The sequence below is a fragment of the Eumetopias jubatus genome, unplaced genomic scaffold (genome assembly GCF_037043125.1).
Source record: "Eumetopias jubatus isolate StellerSeaLion01/CBP00866 unplaced genomic scaffold, mEumJub1_p1.0 scaffold_13, whole genome shotgun sequence".
Lineage (NCBI taxonomy): Eukaryota > Metazoa > Chordata > Mammalia > Carnivora > Otariidae > Eumetopias > Eumetopias jubatus.
In genome coordinates, this window is record NW_028274819.1 from 54296023 (window position 1) to 54312102 (window position 16080).

Genomic DNA, 16080 nt, shown 5'->3' on the forward strand with positions numbered 1-16080 from the left:
TCAGAGAAGAGAGCAAGAGGGACAGGGAGGGCTTCCCAGAGGAGGGGAGGCTAGAGCTGAGCCCAGAAAGATTTGGGAAGCTGAGGGAGAAGAGAGCGGCAGGAGTGGCTCTGGGGAGGCAGGATGGATAAAGCGGGGGGGGGGGGGGGGGGGACTGGGGCCTGGCTGGAGCTGCAGAGGAAGCAGGAGGATGGGAGGCATGGATTTTTGAGCAGAAAAGGGACAAGTTCAGGTATGCATGTTAGGAAGAGCCTTCTGGCAGCCACCTGGAGAGTGGGGCAACTGAAAGCAGCCAGCCAAGCGAGCCATCCAGGGGAAAGATGAGGAGTCTTGCACTGGGGCGGGTGCAGGGATGGAGAGGAGGAGAGGAATTCAGAAAACACTTAGGGCAGAGAATCAACAAGGAATTGTTGGGTGAGGGTGGGGAGGCCTAGAGAGGGGTCTGAAATGACTAGGGGAGAGAGCCCCAGGCAGGAATAGGGCAGGGAAGGTGACCTTGGTGCAGGGTGACCCTAGGCTGGAGGGGGTGGGGCTGGGATTCAGCTCCGGCCTCCCAGTCCTCCCAGGGGTGGGGACAATGCTCAGACTGACCCCCAGCCTGTGCCCCTACCCCTCCAAGCCCACCCGCTCCTCCCTCCACTGAGCTCTCACCTCCAGTCTGGCGTCTCTACTCCCTGGAGGCACTGGCTCCTGGGCAAGGAGGTCCCGGCTGGCTGCAGAGACAAGAAGGCCAGGGACTGAGGCCTGCAGGCCTTCTCCCCTTCTCCCCAGCCTGCCCACCACTCCCTCCCCCGCAGCCCCCCAGCCCCTGGTTGGCCCAGGGCCTCCTGTTGCCCACAGGGGGCCTCCTCAGGGAGCTGTGCCTGATTTCGCCCTGCTCTCTCCCCACACCCTCTGCTCTCACCCCCTACTTCTCACCACCCAGGCCCTACTGCAGGTGGGCACCTCTGACTCTGGTATATTCTCTGCCCTTGACTCTGAGAACAGAGCTGAGTTCTTTCTTTCAGCTGGAGCCTCCTCAGGAGGGGAAACAACAACTTTTTACTCCTTCTGAGGCCCCCTCCACTTCCACTTCTCTCCAGGGAACTTCATGACCCCTCTGTAAGCCTCAGTTTCCCCATCTGTAAAATGGGGTTTGTGATGTCTAGCTCACACAGTCACTGGGCTGGGCTCCCAGCTAGGGCTGCTGTCATGATCCTATGTGCGAGCCTCCAACCCCAGCCTAGCGCCCAGTCTTCTGGGCTCTAGTCGCCCCCACCCCCAGTCCATGTGCCACAGCCCCTCCCACGCTGGTAGACACACCAAGGAGCCGCTCACTCATTCTCCAGCAGCCTACCCCCCAGGTGGCATCCAGAAAGCATGGCCTCTCCCAGGCGTTGCCCAGGGGCTGACTGCCCCTCCCCACCCCCACCCGACAAGCACACCCAGGCATCGGACAGGCACAGGCGGCGGGATATTCTGAGCCTGGCCTCGTTCCAGTCAGCTGCTGGCCGCCATGCCAGCCTGGCGCGGGCGCAGGGGCTGATTTGATTTGGCAGCTTTGGAAGCGTGTGGTGGGGACGGGGAGGGGGAGAGGGATGAGACACCCATCCCTCCTAGGAAATAAACAGCCTCGGGCACTCAGCGAACTGGGGGGAGGGCACAGTCTGGCATGGGGGGGGTTCTGCATTCCCTGCCTGGTACCCCTCTCTTCTCACTCAGGCCCTGGACACCTGCCCATGACTGCTGGAATTTATGGCTCTCCTTGGGTCACCATAGGGGTGACAGTAGCTGCACCTGGTGTGTGGATGCTTGCAGTGTGGCTGTGGCAGGGTGTCTGGTTGTCCCACAAATCCCCATGTCTTATGGGGTCTCCCTACTCAGCCAGGCCTACAGCCGGGCCTGAGTGCTGCCCAGGAAGACTGGTCTGCGTGTGGGGCAGTGGTCTAGATTGTGGTCATCCCCCAGGGTGACTGTGGCCACATGGCTGGGCTTTGATGGGGGACCGACTGCAGCCCAGGGGGTGACCAGGTCACCCACGTGCCTGAGTCTATTGCAGGGCCTGGTATGCATTGGTCCCGGCCTGTTCCTTCCCTCTGGGCGATGACCCTGCTAACCCAGCCATGTCCGGCAGAGGAAATGACAAGGGCCGAGCTAAATACCTAACCCCAAGCCCGTCCCTTTGTCCACAGGCCTCAGCCTTCATTTCCACCCAGGCCTCCGATGGTCCACCCACTGCACTGCCCCGGGCCAGCCCCCTCCTCCTCCCCTGACAGGAGGGAGGGCTAGTTGTGATTCTCCAAATACCGTTGGCCTCTCTCTCTGGCTCCCCATCACCAGCTTCCAGCTTGGGGAAGGTAGGCCTTCACAGCTCCTCTGTAATCCCACCTGCCTCAGTGTTCACCACCCTCCTGCCTACCCCACAGGCAGGCCAGTCCAGGTCACCCCTTCTGGGGATCTGCAGCACCCATCAGTATGCTGCTGGCCTGGGGACCTGGGCTCCACACCCTCCAGGTAGAGAACTGCTGAGTGCGACTGTGACTCTGATCCTCTGACCTCTACACTGAGAGGTCAAGGCCGTGGGGCAGACCAGGACCCTAAGGGGCCCACAAGCCAGGGCTGTGCCCCAGACACCAGCCAGGAGGTTAGGGGAGGGTGGAGCCTGCTTTGGGGAAGACATAATGTCTCATCTGTCACCGCCTCCCCATTGTCCCACTGTCCTCTGGGGACCTCAGGGCTCTCCCCACCCAGCCACAGGAAGCTGAGCCCCTCCTGGAGACAGAAGGAAGGGACACTGAAGGAAGGGCTTTAGGATTAGGAGGAGACTCACCCATGACTTTGCTGTCACAGAGGAGGAACCTAGGATCATAGAACCCAGCTGTCACAAAGAGGCTAGTGAGATGGAGACAGTCTGCAGAGAGGTCCTGGAGGGCTTCCGAGCAGAGGTGTGTGCTGCCTCACAAGAAGAGAACACTAGGTTCCAGGACAGCCTCGTAACTATGAGACACAGGGTTCCATGTGGGACTTGTATGTCCTCATGTATGTACTTGCATGTGTCCGTGTCCCTGTGTACAGGGGTGTTCATCCCGGTCATGGAGTGCTGAGCTCTGGTCTGTGTCCCAAGGGCAGGGTCTGCCCAAGGTAGGGGTCAGCTATGTAGCAGGCACAGTGGCGGACAAGAGAGTAATCTGGGCAAAGAAGAGGGAGGACAGCTCAGGGCTGAGGAGAGAGGCCCGTCAGTTGGTCATAACCTCAGGCCTCACCCTAGCCACCTGACACGGAGGGCAGTGTCCCTCCGAGACCCAGGCCCAGCCCCAGTCTGCTGTGCCCCTGCGGCAGGACCTTCCCCTATCTGAGATACTTTCCTCATTTGAAGAATCAAAGCATGGGACTTGATGATCTCCTGGGGCCTGTCCAAGTCTAACGATCTTTGGAGAGAGACTGACACACACAGCCAGCCAGAGGGAGAGACTTGCAGGGTGGGGAGAGAGCCTGAGTGAAGGGACAGGAGAAGCCAGGAGGCTCACTGTGGGTCGGGCAACAGGGGACCCTATCCTCAGGGCCAAGACAGGATGTGGTAGACAAAGGAAGCTTGGGGATAATACGGGGCAGCTGTCGCCACCTTACCTGCCTTCTGGTCTGTGGGAGGAGAAAGATGGAGGAGTGACAGATGAGAGCTCTGCCCCTAACAGGAGTCCTGCCTCAGCTCTTGTTCCCCAGGTGTTCCAGGGGAAAGGGGGGAGCTGCAGACAGGGGGGAGCGCCCAGCACGGGGAGTCAGGAAGCTGGATTTCAGGCCCTGCTGTGCTGTGTGACCTGGGCCAGCTCCCAGCCTCCCTCACCTGATCTGTGAGCCCACCAGGCTGCGACTCATGCAGTTGGTACCAGGCTTCTGAGGCACCCAGCTGGAGTGAGCTCTCTAGAGGCCAAAGATCCTTCTCTCCTGCCTAGAGGTCCGCCGCCCCCCAACAACAACCCTGGTGTAGGTGCTGAGACATGTGCATAACCCAAGCAAGCCGCTGGGCAAATGGCCTAGCCTCATGCCACAGGGGAGCACCCACTTAGCCATCCCTTCTCCCCAGGCCCCCTGGCCTGGGACCTCCCTTCCTCAAGCCCCTCTCACAGCCACCTCCAGGGCAGGTGTGGGGCACCTGCACTCCAGAGGTGCCGATGGGTCACCGGCCAATCTGGCTGCCCTGGCCTCTGCCCTAGTCGGAGGCGCTTTGTACTTGGGGCCCTCACAAGCAGGGGTTCGTGCATTTCCACGTCCGTGTCCAGGAAGTGCTCATGTCCTGTTTTCCCCTCAGGCCAGGGCTGGTGGGGAAGGGGGGTAGGTGGTGAGCAGGCCCCTCTTTCCTCCACTGTCTGTCCACGTTTCTGCCCAGAGACTTCAGGGCCTAGGAGGAAAGGGCACTCCTCTCTCTGCCATGAGCTGAAATAGTTGAAGAATGGAGGCAGGGGGATGAAGGAAATGACCCCGTATCCTGCAAGCTTAGGGAGAGAGAGCTCTCCTATGTGCACAGACACCACTTCTGTTGTGGCAGGAGAATCCGCCCCTGTCACCCAGGCGAAGAGGGTCTCCTTCCCCCAACACCGGCTCGGCCCCTCCTCCTCTCCCCCACTCCCTGGGGGTGGGGGCCACCCTCCATCCTGAGCTCTCTCCATTGCTTCTCATTATGTTTTTAATAACCTCACATCAACATTAACAAGGCAGGTGGTTGCAGCTCTTCCCAGCAGCCCCATTTAGAATCATTGAATCATCAAATCCTAGAATCCTGGATTCACAGAATGCCCGCCCATTCGGCTCCTGGAGTCTCAGCAACTTCAAGTCACAGAATGTCGGAATCACACAACCACGCTTCCACGCAGCTCTGGCCGGGAGCTAAGAGTCGTGGAAGACTAGAAGCCCACAAACCGACAATGCCGGATTCTTAGAGTCATGCATCCCTAGAGCTAGAGCTCATACACGCCTTGGAGGTGCTGACCCCCACTTCCTCCTCTTCCAGGTGAGAAAATGCAGCCCAGAAAATAGCCTGGTGCAAGATGACCAGAGAGTGTGAGCCAAGCGATGCCCAAACCAAGATTGCAAGATGGGACCGTAACATTCGAGTGTTCCAGAAATGGTGTCACTTTTACAGTAGGAAATGGCCATGTTCAGGCTGGAGTGGTGCTGCTTTTTCATTTTTGCTCACTTCCCTTCATGCCCCCACCCCGGCCCTCCCCGAGTCTTCCTATGCCCCACCACACCCCACTGGGCCCTGTAGCTGACACCCCATCTCTCAGCACCCTTCCCTCCTCCAGGTCTGTACCTCGGCCCCCTCAATAAAGACAACCACAGATGGGGGATTTCTAGGGGCCAATTCCCTCAGGGTGGGGGACAGGAAAAGCAAAATGCCTGCCACCTGAAGCCACGAGCCAGAGGGCGGGCTCCCTAGAGGAGGTGCCCTGAGCTCAAGACTGGAAGGTCCTGGAGCCCTCGGGGTTGGCCATACCTGAGGCAGCAGCTTCAGGGGAGTTGGATCCAGAGTGGAGGGAAGCGACTGAGGCTTACAATTGATATTAGAACCATCAAGTATGTTTAGCATTTTCATAAATTTACATTTTAACTCATTTTGGAATGTACTCACACATTTTGGATTTGAATTTTATGAAGTATTACGTTTCACAGATTGTTTTAATTTTTGAATTCTGAACACTCTTTGCCCAGGGCAGTTCCCAAGTCTCCACGCTGCAGAAGAGGATGCTGGAGCCCAGAGCGGGGTCCAGGTCTCCTGGTCTCTGTTTAGCCTCAAAGCTCCTGACCCAGGAGACCTTCCTGGGACCTTTTGGACCTTAGAGGGTCTTGACGCAGGCCCAGGCATCTGCTGTCATGCACTGTCGTCCCTTGAGAGCCGACCCAGACACCCAGGGCGGCATTCCCTCTCTCTCTCGTACCTCCACAGCTGAGTGACTCCCTCCTCCACCCTCGGGAGTCTGTCTCCTCCCCTCCATCCTCTGCATCTTCCTGCTTGGGCCTCACCACCCTTCTCCAGACCAAACTGCACCAGCCTCCCACCTCACCCCTTCTGTGTGCTCTCTACCCCTGGCCCAGAGGCTTTCCTAACAAGCAGATCTGGGCAGTCCCTGCCCTTCTTTCAACTCCCATCCTAGTGCCCAGTTCCTTCTGGAAAAAGTTCAAATCTCTTTGCTTATGAGGCCTGCACAATTTGGCCCTGGCGACCTTGCCAGCCTCATCACCAGCTTCACACACACACACACACACACACACACACACACACACACACACACACACACACACACAGAGCCCACCCTGGGACTCAGCACCCTGGTAGTCCAGGATCCAGCTCCACAGAACTATAGAACCACACTTCCCTCCCTCTGTCTGTCACCAGCAAGCCTTCACATTTGCCATTCACTCTTTCTCTCTGTCCAGAACTTTCTCCTAGCTCATCCCTTAGCTCTCAGATTAGATATGTTTCCTCCTGGAAGCTGCCCAACTTGCCCTTCCTCCCACTCCGGGCTGAATCAGGGGTCGCTACCCTGTCCCACCACCGCCCCTCAGCCTCTCCAGCATTGCCTTCCCCAAACTGCCCACCAGCATCGGTCTTCACCTGTGCCCCTGCCTCTACCCCATCACCTGCCCAGCATCAGCCCTGGTACCTAGGCCAAGGTCCGCCTAGCTGCCATGGGGCGGATGCACTGTGGCTCCAACGTGGGCCAGTGTGTGGCAGAGTTTTAAAGCCCACACCATGCTCATCTCTACCTCCCGCCTCTGTTGGGCACGTAGTACGTACGTCCCACCTTTGAAGGCCTGGCAGTACACAGTGTGTGGCCCGGACAGGCAGGCTGGGATGCTCTGAGTAAGTGAGAGTCCCTAGGTTGGGCTGGGGACTTCCTGGAGGAGGCATCTGGGAGGATCCTCCAGGTGTCAGTCTTAAGACAGCAATTGAGGACAAGCCACAGGAAGTGCCCAGCCTAGACAAAGGGCTAGCAGAGTGGGAACCAAGTCAGCAGGAGGGAGAGTCGGTAGTCAAGGCCCAGGACAGGGCCGCTGGAGGGTCTAGCCGTGCGTTCAGAAAACACCTCCAAGAGAAGGGCTCCTTCCGGCTCGTCTAGGGCGGGGGAGAAGGTGGAGATGAATCAAATTGGAGAAAGTGCTAAGACAGAGATGTGGGACAGAAAGCTCTGTCTCTTCTTGTCCATGAACCCAGAGGAGAAAATGCTGTGGGGCGGCTGGGCAGGAGGAGCAGGGAAGGCTGAGGCGGCACGGAGATACCACGCGTGCTGACCCCGGAGCCAGGCTGGGTGTGGAGGGCTGAGGCTGGCCGGGAGCATGTCCCCAGCTGTGGCTGGGAAACGTTTCCTGTCTCCTGGCCAGGGGGGTCATTAATAATCGTTTACACGCCACAGGCAGCCCGGAGGCCAGCCAGGGAGCAGCATGGTGCTGGGGCTGGAGCCCAGCCTGGTGACCAGTAGAGCTGTTTTCTGGGAAATACAGAATTGCTGTGTTCTGCCACCTTACTGTGAAACCTGGCCACGTCACCTGACCTCTTGGGTCTCTGGTAACACTGGTAAAAGGCGGGTCTAAAGGGGAGGCTGCCCAAAGTCCCCTCCCTGCTCTGGGCCTCGGTTTCACTAGATGGCAGACGGGCTGCCCCCCTACAAGTGGTGATGGACATCTGATGATTGATGTGGCCATCTAGACTCTGCCGAGCGCAGCTCAGGACACACGGGATGAGCAGACCCAGCCCTGCCTCTGAAGAGCTTGCCTTCTGATTGGGAGCTGGAGCCTAACACCATGGGGTGCACACCTGGAGCCTCACAGAACCAAGTGCACATCAGGCTGGGGAAACAGACGGGAGGGCTGACAGTGTGGCTGGGCTAGCTAGATGGGGTTTCCCTGACACAGGAGGTGGGAGCCCCAGGAAGCCTATTTGGGCACCGCTGTGTCAAACTGGGCCCGCCTGGTGCATAGCAGGTGCACAATAAATGTTACAGACAAGCGAACGAGTTGATCTGTTAAATGAGACCCCCGTGAAAGGAGGGTGGGATCTGGAAAGAGCCGCCTAAAAGATGATGATGACAATGACAGTCATTCTGGCCGAAGACAAGGGGGTTGGGAAGAGGGGATGTGAAAGCCTGAGAAGGCTGGAGGCCCAGGGATGGCCATCCAAAGCCAGACAGTATTGCTTGGGAAGGATCAACTGCCGCCAAGATCCTTTTTTCGAGTTGAGCCAGAATCTTCCTCAGGCCCAGGACACATTTCTCTGCCTACTCAACACCCCCTTCCAGGCCAGCTTCAGCCCACTCACAGCAGAGAACCTTTTGGAAGGTGATACTGAGGCACCGCCCCCAGCCCCCTCCCCTGATGACTCTGCTAGTCTGTGCCTTCCAACCGTCAGGAGTCCTAGCCTTTCTTCCTCCCGAATGCCTGTCAGCAGGCCGCCCGCTAAGGCTCCCCCACCACTTTCTCTGGAGGGTTTGGCCTGGGTCTTCCTACTGACTGGCATCTCCCCTGTCAGACTAGAGGGTCCCCAAAGTGTGACCAGGCTTCCTTTTTTTCAGATAAGGGTCTCTGTGAGGACAGGGACTCTCCCTCCTGTCAGATGTGAGGTCAACAAGAGGAGATAGATTAAGGCCTTCCTCGTTAACTCCCAGCCCAGGGACACTCCCTGAGGGCCACACAGGGAAGGGAAGGGGACAGGTTGGTATGCAGGGGCGGGGGGGCTCCTGGCTGCCCAGCACCCCAGAGATGATGTGAGCCAGAGACGGTAGTGGGCCAGCCATGGGATGAAGACCTCACGGTTGGCAAATTCACCCAGGGCCATGCCCGGCCCAAGCCGCTCTTGCTCCGAGGAGGCACCACTGGGGATAGCAGCCAGGCCCCATGGCCTGTGCCTGAACCCCTCCCGGCCGTGGAGCATTGTGAGGTGGTAGTAAACACCGTAAGCCTACAACACGTGCATCCTCTCCCCGCCCTCCTCCAAAGCCCAGCCCAAAACACGACACAGACCAAAAGGAAAAGAACAAAGGTTCCCAGAGCACGACATCACCAGCTGCCTGCCTGTCCAACGCCTGCTCAGCCGGAAACCCAAGACAAAGGCCTTGGTCAAAGTGAGGAGGATGAAGGGCAAAGGGTAGAGGCAGCTTAGCTTGGGGTGGGCCGTGACAGAACGTCACTGGGCATCTCTGGGGACCTAATGGGGAGGGAAGCAAGGACGGGATGGCAGCCAAGTCCTCCCCGCACACACACATCATTCCACAAACATTATGGGATGCCAGCTGCATTCCACGCACCCCAAACATTATACACCTCCTTCCTCACCCCACACACCTTGTGCGCGCACACTTCCCTGCCCCCTGCAGCATATTTCACAGCCCTCAACACTGCCCCCCTCCCACACCGCTAACTCACTGACACCCTTCACACACCCCTCACCACATACCACACATCAACAGCTCACAGGGAGAAAAGATCACATAATCCACATGTCACACTGAAAAGTCACACAGCTCACACACCCACACTTCACACCACACTCACACTCAACCTCCCACCACACACCTCACACACCCCACACTCACCTCCCCAACCACAGATACACACACATCCAATTAAATTCAACACACACACCATCTATACATAGAGACACACCCTGCATAGATAATGTGCACACCTAATGTCACATGTTTGTGGACACACAGAGACCCGTGGCACAGACGATCCTGCTGGCACATCGCCTCCTCCTGCCCATGTGCACGTGGGCACACAGACACACACACACTTAGTCAACCAGCCCCTCGCCTTGGACCCCTCGGCCCAGGCTGCTGCACCCTTCCCTACGCAGAGTGGCACCCACAGCCATCACACAGACACATGACACTCAAACACCAACACCCAGGTCCTAAAACATTTCCCAAGCAAGCCCGGGATGTACCACCGTGCCTCTAAGCCACCTAGGCTGCAAACACACTCGGGCCCACACACAGCTCCCCCACCCCCACACCCCTCCACCAAGATGTCCAACGCAACCCTTCATCAGGCCCCCACAGTGGCTCTTCCTGGCTACACGCAACAGCTGAGAACATACGCAACCACACACAAAACCCCCCATGCAGGCTGGCCCTACAACTCCACCCCATGGAGACAGACACACCACATTCACGCATGTTCCCTGTACACACAACACTCATACATACAGCTTCCACTCCACACTCACAATGCAGCCTTTCTAGCTGCACACGACATGCAACACCATGCACACAATCTTCACCCTCGCCATAAGCCCCCATGCATCCCCCCAAATCATCGCACTGGTGATGCCACACACAATATACTATATGGCACATCACACATGATCATACACAAGGCACACCCAACACAGGCAATGTGGCCCATCCTACACAAACACACACGTCCCAGACTCACCCAGCCCCGGAAAGCTCCCACCACAGGTCACGGGCACCAGATTGCAGTCTACTCCCCCATTCCCCCATCCCAAGCCCCCAGCTGTCCCCAGTCAAGACCAGCACAGTGGGGATGGGGGTTTATAAGTTATGAACCCCAGTGCTCCACAGCACAACCCCCACCCACCTTAGATCCCTGGGCACCGCCCAAGGGCTGTGCCCTCCATGGTTAGTCCCTTCCACCAGCGCCCACACCATGCCATGCCTGACAACATGGGGTAGGCAGAGGTCCTGGGTACACTGGCCCCACACTCTGGGCCTACCCCTTCCTCACCCCAAAGAGAAGCAGATAATAAGGGGAAGGGATGATCACAGGGTGAGATCCTAGAACAAAGATAGAGACCTAGAGAAACGGGGGTGGGGGGGTGATGGACAGACTGAGAGAGATGTACATGGGCAAAAGGGACCAAAAGAGAGAAACGGAGGAGCAGAGAGAGAGGATGCCCAGAAAGATTCAGAGAAGGCAGAGGAAAAACCAGAGAATAAAGTAGGACCAACGCACTAGAGAGAAACAAGAGGAGAGAGTGAGACCCCTAAAAGACTAGAGAACCTCCTACACGAGAGGGTAGGAAAGCAGGAACCAGGTGGGAGGGGGTCCTGCAGAGAAAAACACAAGCTGTGATAGAGGCATTTGGACCCTGCGGTACAGTCCCAGGTGAGGACCGAAGACCAGATGTTTGAATGGGAATCTGGGTGGGGGCACAGATGAGGCTGTGGAGTAGAGGCTCAGGGGCTTGGGGTGAGGCTCCAGCTGTGACATGGGGTCCTGGCTGAGAGCTGGGGGTTCAGGTGTTCTGGGTGTACCTGGAGTCCGATATATATATATATAGTGGGTGTTCAGGGGTTTGGGCAGGGGTCATCCACTCCTCTGGGAAGCAAGGGGTTCCAGGTTTGAACAGAGCTCTCCGTGGGGACTGGGGTCCTACTGTGGATTGGGAGTTCAGAGCTTGGAGTGGAGTTCCAGATCCGAAAAGGGTTCAGAGTCTGGGGTGAGGTTTGGACTGCGAGCTGGGGACTCAAGGGCTCTGGGTATGGGCTGCAGTCCCAGCACAGGAGTGGAATTCAGAGCTAGGGGAGGGGGCCCCACCTTGAGGGGGGTTCAGGGGCAGAGTGGACCACGGAACCGGTGCCCTCACGCTCCTTGGAAGACCCGGCTGGGCGCTCGCCCGACACCCGGTCCTCCTCGTGCCCAGCGCTGGGGGCCCCCCTACCTGCAGGCTGTCGGCGCATGGCTGCGGCGGCGGCGGCGGCGGCTCGTCCGGCTTGAGGAAGACCTGCTGGCCCCGCCTGAGGAATTGGACAACAGCGATGAGGATGTGGTGCAGCACCAGGACCATGCTCGCAGCCGCCCGCCCGCCCGCCGGCCCGGCCGCTGCGCTCGGTCAGCGCGTCCGCGACAGCTCCGCCGGGTCCGCGCGAGGGTCCGCCCCGGCCCCGCCCAGGCCCGCCCACTCCCCGCCCCCCCGACAGCGCGGCCCCGCCCACCCTCCCTCCACCCCGAGCGGCACCTCTCGGCTTGTCCGACCTGCGGACCCCCCAGGGTCCCCTCGCCTGGCTCTCACCTCCCTTCTCTCTCCGCTCTCCAGGCTCTCCCAGCTTGTCCGCTATTGGGATCCCCAACCAGGGAGCCGGCTCTCAGCTTCCGCTCGCTCCTCTGGCCCCTCGCCCCTCCTATCGCTACCTCGCCTCTCGGAGTCCCTCTCTTGTCTGATCGCGTCCTCTCCCCCCACTTAGAAAGTCCTGGGGCCCCGGCCAGAACCCCAAGCCAGAGACCAGCGCAATGACGGGAGTGGGGTGGGGGGAGGCGGAGGATAAGCGGCGGGGAAAGGGGCCGCCGACCCGATGCAAGGAGCCCCGGGCGTTCCTCCTCAGGAGAAACCGGGAAGTCGGGGAGAATTTTAGAGGTCGCCCAGCGACGGACAGGCCTGGGGCAGTAGCCAGTCTGTGAGGGGGACACGTGCACACAGACACACGAGCACACATACGGACAGGGGCACCACTCCTGAGTGAGGGCTAGGGGCCCCGGACCCCCAGCACTGGGCAGGCAGGTCTGCGTTGGCGTCCCCGGAAGCCGGAGAGGGTGCAGGCCCCAGGGCCACACAGTCCACAGTTCGCCGATGGGACCCGCGCGTCCGGAGCGCAGTTCTCCGCAGAGCGGCCTCTGTGCTCTGGCGCCTGCGGCAGCCGTGACGCTTCTGCGCCCCCTGCTGTCCTATTGCGGCAGAGCAGCCCGGCCCTATTTGCTGTCTGCCTGGCGAGGAAAGTCGGGGGCAGGCGGAGGGAGGAGGGGTCACCTGGGCCAGCTCCCTGCCTGGACCCACCCAGTTCCTAGCCTCCACTTGCCGTGAGATCCGCTGGGGTGGTAGGACGTGTCTGGACTGGAGGGTGCGCTTTGGATCACACCTGGCCTTTGCCAGCGACTTGCTGCATGACCTTGGTCAGGTTCCCTCCTGTTTCTGGGCCTCAGTTTTCCCATCTCTTTCACAAGACTGCCAGGATAATCAACCTCGATAAAGGTGGGAAGGCAGCCAGAGTCCCCTGACAGCCCTCGCTGTGGTCTGACCTGAATCCTTCCACTGCACTGTGAGCCCCTCTCTCTGCAACGTCCCCCTTCACCACTTGCAGGGTGACTCAGTGAGCCCCCTGCCTCCCCACCTCATGGGGCTGATTCATCTGGGCCCTTTTTCCCTGGGGAGTGATTCCCTCCACGTTGAGTCACTGAGCCCAGTCCTGGACACAGTCCAGGCCCCTGACACACAGGCTGGGCCAAGCCCTTTCTGTGCCATCAGTTCAGGGGGAGCCCCTCCAAGCTAGGATTTCTCCCACCTCTGTTTCTGGGGCCCAGCTCTGAACATGCTTCTTCCTCTGCTCAGACACCTTTAAAGACTCCCTACCACAAACACAAGAAAGCCCAAATCCTTGGTCTGACATGGCAGACCCTCTGTCATTTAGCCCTGACTTATTATCTTCCTAGCTTTGAACCTCTTGACACCATTCCTTAAATTTATACTTCCTCCTCTACTCAGACGGGTGACTGACTCATCCTCACCTCTAGACCCTTACCCATGCCACACTATCCCTGATGCCCTCCAGATCCTGTCAGCCTGCTTATCATTCAGGGGCCAGAAGCCCACCTCCTCCAGGAGGCCTTCCCTTGACGCTACTACCTTAGTCCTCTGGGTCCCCCTTCTTGTGTCTTTCCTGGGAATCATGTCTGGGAACATGGGGAGGAGTGAGATCTAAGTGATCCCGGCAAAGTCAATGTATTTTAGTTTATCTTCAAATTGGGGGAATGTGGCCTACTTTTTAATACCCTAGAAATCTACGTGGGCTAAGATGGTGTAAAGGTTCTGGCCCAAAAAAGGTCCTCCCTTCCTTTTTTGGCCTCAGTTTCCTGCTCTGTAAAGGGGGTGACCAATGTAAAGGCTATATGAAATGACTGAGTCTGAGCCCAGTGCACAAATCACTTGGCAAATCCTGAGCACCTGTCAGTCCTGGGCTTTTATAGTGTGGCTGGGACACAGACACCCAGGAGGTATCTGTTACAGCCGCTGGCCAGAGCTATTCTTCAGAGGAAGCCATGTCAGACCCTGCAATCAAGAGCCGACCCTGGCCTGGCACAGCACCATCACTTGGGCTCTCAGCTCTAGGCAGAACCTCCACAGCCCTCACCCTGTGAGAAGTGGTTTCTTAAATCTCCCTTGGTCATCTTATGCTGCAGCTCAGTGGCTGGAGCCCCAGGTACATGCTCGCTGTGTCCTTCAACTCAGATTCATTCTGCATCAATCCTTCAGATTCAAGCATTCCTCTGAGGCTTGGAGTCCTAACTCTGTCATAGACTTGCTGTGTGATTCTGAGCAGGCCACTGAACCTCTCTGGGCCTGATTTTCCCCACCCGTGAAATGTTAATACACTAGATTCAAGAAACAAGCTTCTTTCTTTTGATGCTTGGCAGGATACAGAGGCTTTTTCAAAAACATCCCCCCATGTAATCCTTGAAATTCGAGGCTCCTCGAGATGGCAAAGTGACAGACCATGCCCAAGCCCTCATTGCCAGGAAGTGACTCTTCCTCCAAGGCTAGGACTCCTCCACACCCCCCATCCCCCCCCCGATCCCTGTCTGCCAACTCTTCATTCTGTGATTCTGTATTGGGTTCTCACCCTGCCTCATGACTGGGACTCCCCCATCCCAGGTATTTTTAAATGTTCCCAGGTGATTCTAATTTGCTGCCAGGTTTGAGAACCCTGGATGAGATGCATCTTGTTCCCGGCTGACCTCAGTCCCATGGAATCGAGGGACAGGGGTAGCCCCTACGGCCTGAGTGTGTACATCTGGAGCTGGTGGCCTCTGTGTCTGAGGGGCTCTAACATTTATTCAACACTTACCATGTGCCTCCCATTTCAGCTTCTCAACCAATGCTATAAGGTCAGATCTGTTATTAGCCACATTTTACAGATAAGGAACTCTGAGGCACAGAGAGACCAAGTAACTTGTCCATAGTCACACAGTTAGTAATGGAGCCAAAATTCAAACCTGGGCCAGCTGGCTCCAATCTGTGCCCTAAATTCATGCTCCACATCTTAAAGAAAGGCATGTGAGAAAAACAGATTTTCCCACCTCTCCTTTTGCCCCCAACAATATAGTGACTGAGGGTTCTATGCTCCCAGTTCCTGAAACCTCTGCCCATCTCTGCCACAAGGAAGCCTAGCCCCAGGAATGCCTGGCCCGGCCCCTCTACACACTTCTTTTCATCGCCCCACCTTACGGGCCACTCTAACTGCCCAGTGGCCCAGCTACTGAGTATTTTTAGGAAAAAGTGACTCAGCCAACAGCCTGTCAACCTGGGTACCAGGCCCCCCAGATCCCTGTGGGCCTCTGTGCCCACAAAGCACTTTGTCATCCGGGCCAGGAGAGCAGACTTTCCTGCTCGCCATCCTTCCAGCTGGCCCCCAATAGACCCCAATCTGCTCTCATTCCCCATGCCCACATGTCTTACTTCCATAAGCCTGTCTGGTGCCTGACATGCATCCATCCTGTGGCTGCTAACCATGGTCAGACTCCTGGAAGCCCAGGTTCAAATCTGAATGACGTCTGCCCTGACATACTGGGTGACCTCAGGCAAGGTTCTGGCTCTGTCTGGCCTCAGACTTCCCAGCAACTGTAAAAGTTGGCCTGGTTCTCATTGAGGGCTCAGGCAGCTCAGGTGGAGGGAGGCTGCATCCAGGTAGGCCTAGCTGGGCACAAAGCAGCCTTCTTGGGCAGGCAGGCCTGCCTGGGCATGCCAGACCCAAGGACTGTGAACAAGGACCAGGTCCCAATATGGGAGGCTCCTCAGAAGAGAGTGTGCATGACTCAGTCATTCCATGACTTGGGGCGTGGAGCCCAGGGACTCTACCATCCTAGGGGCCCTACAAAGGGAGGATCCAAGAAACGCCTGGAAGAAGCTGACATCTCTGCAAGTTCTGTGCCCATCTACAGCCTGTCCTCCACATTTCAGTCCTGGAGAGAGCATGGGTACAAGCCGCCCTTAGGTAGCTGTGACTGTGTGCAGGTGTGTAAGGCCTTATACCCAGGCCACTGGGCATGGTGAGGGTGAAGGCGGGACAGGGTATGACTACAGGTTTGTAAGCTTAT

The 16080-nt window shown here is 57.9% G+C and overlaps 1 protein-coding gene across 3 annotated transcripts in view; it reads right to left on the minus strand.

The window, feature by feature from the left end:
- Nucleotides 1-16080, minus strand: part of PDE2A (phosphodiesterase 2A) — a 92019-nt gene that overhangs the window by 51959 nt on the left and 23980 nt on the right. Inside the window, exons 1-2 of one of the 3 annotated variants that reach the window (XM_088018053.1) lie at nt 11657-11756; nt 652-713 (exon numbers count right to left, since the gene is read on the minus strand). In XM_088018053.1, coding sequence (XP_087874179.1) covers nt 652-713; nt 11657-11675 — 81 coding nt within the window. In that variant the 5' untranslated portion in view covers nt 11676-11756. Of the gene's footprint in view, nt 1-651; nt 714-11656; nt 11805-16080 lie in introns of those variants that run through there. The other 2 variants (XM_028115937.2, XM_088018052.1) reach the window with 2 other exon arrangements.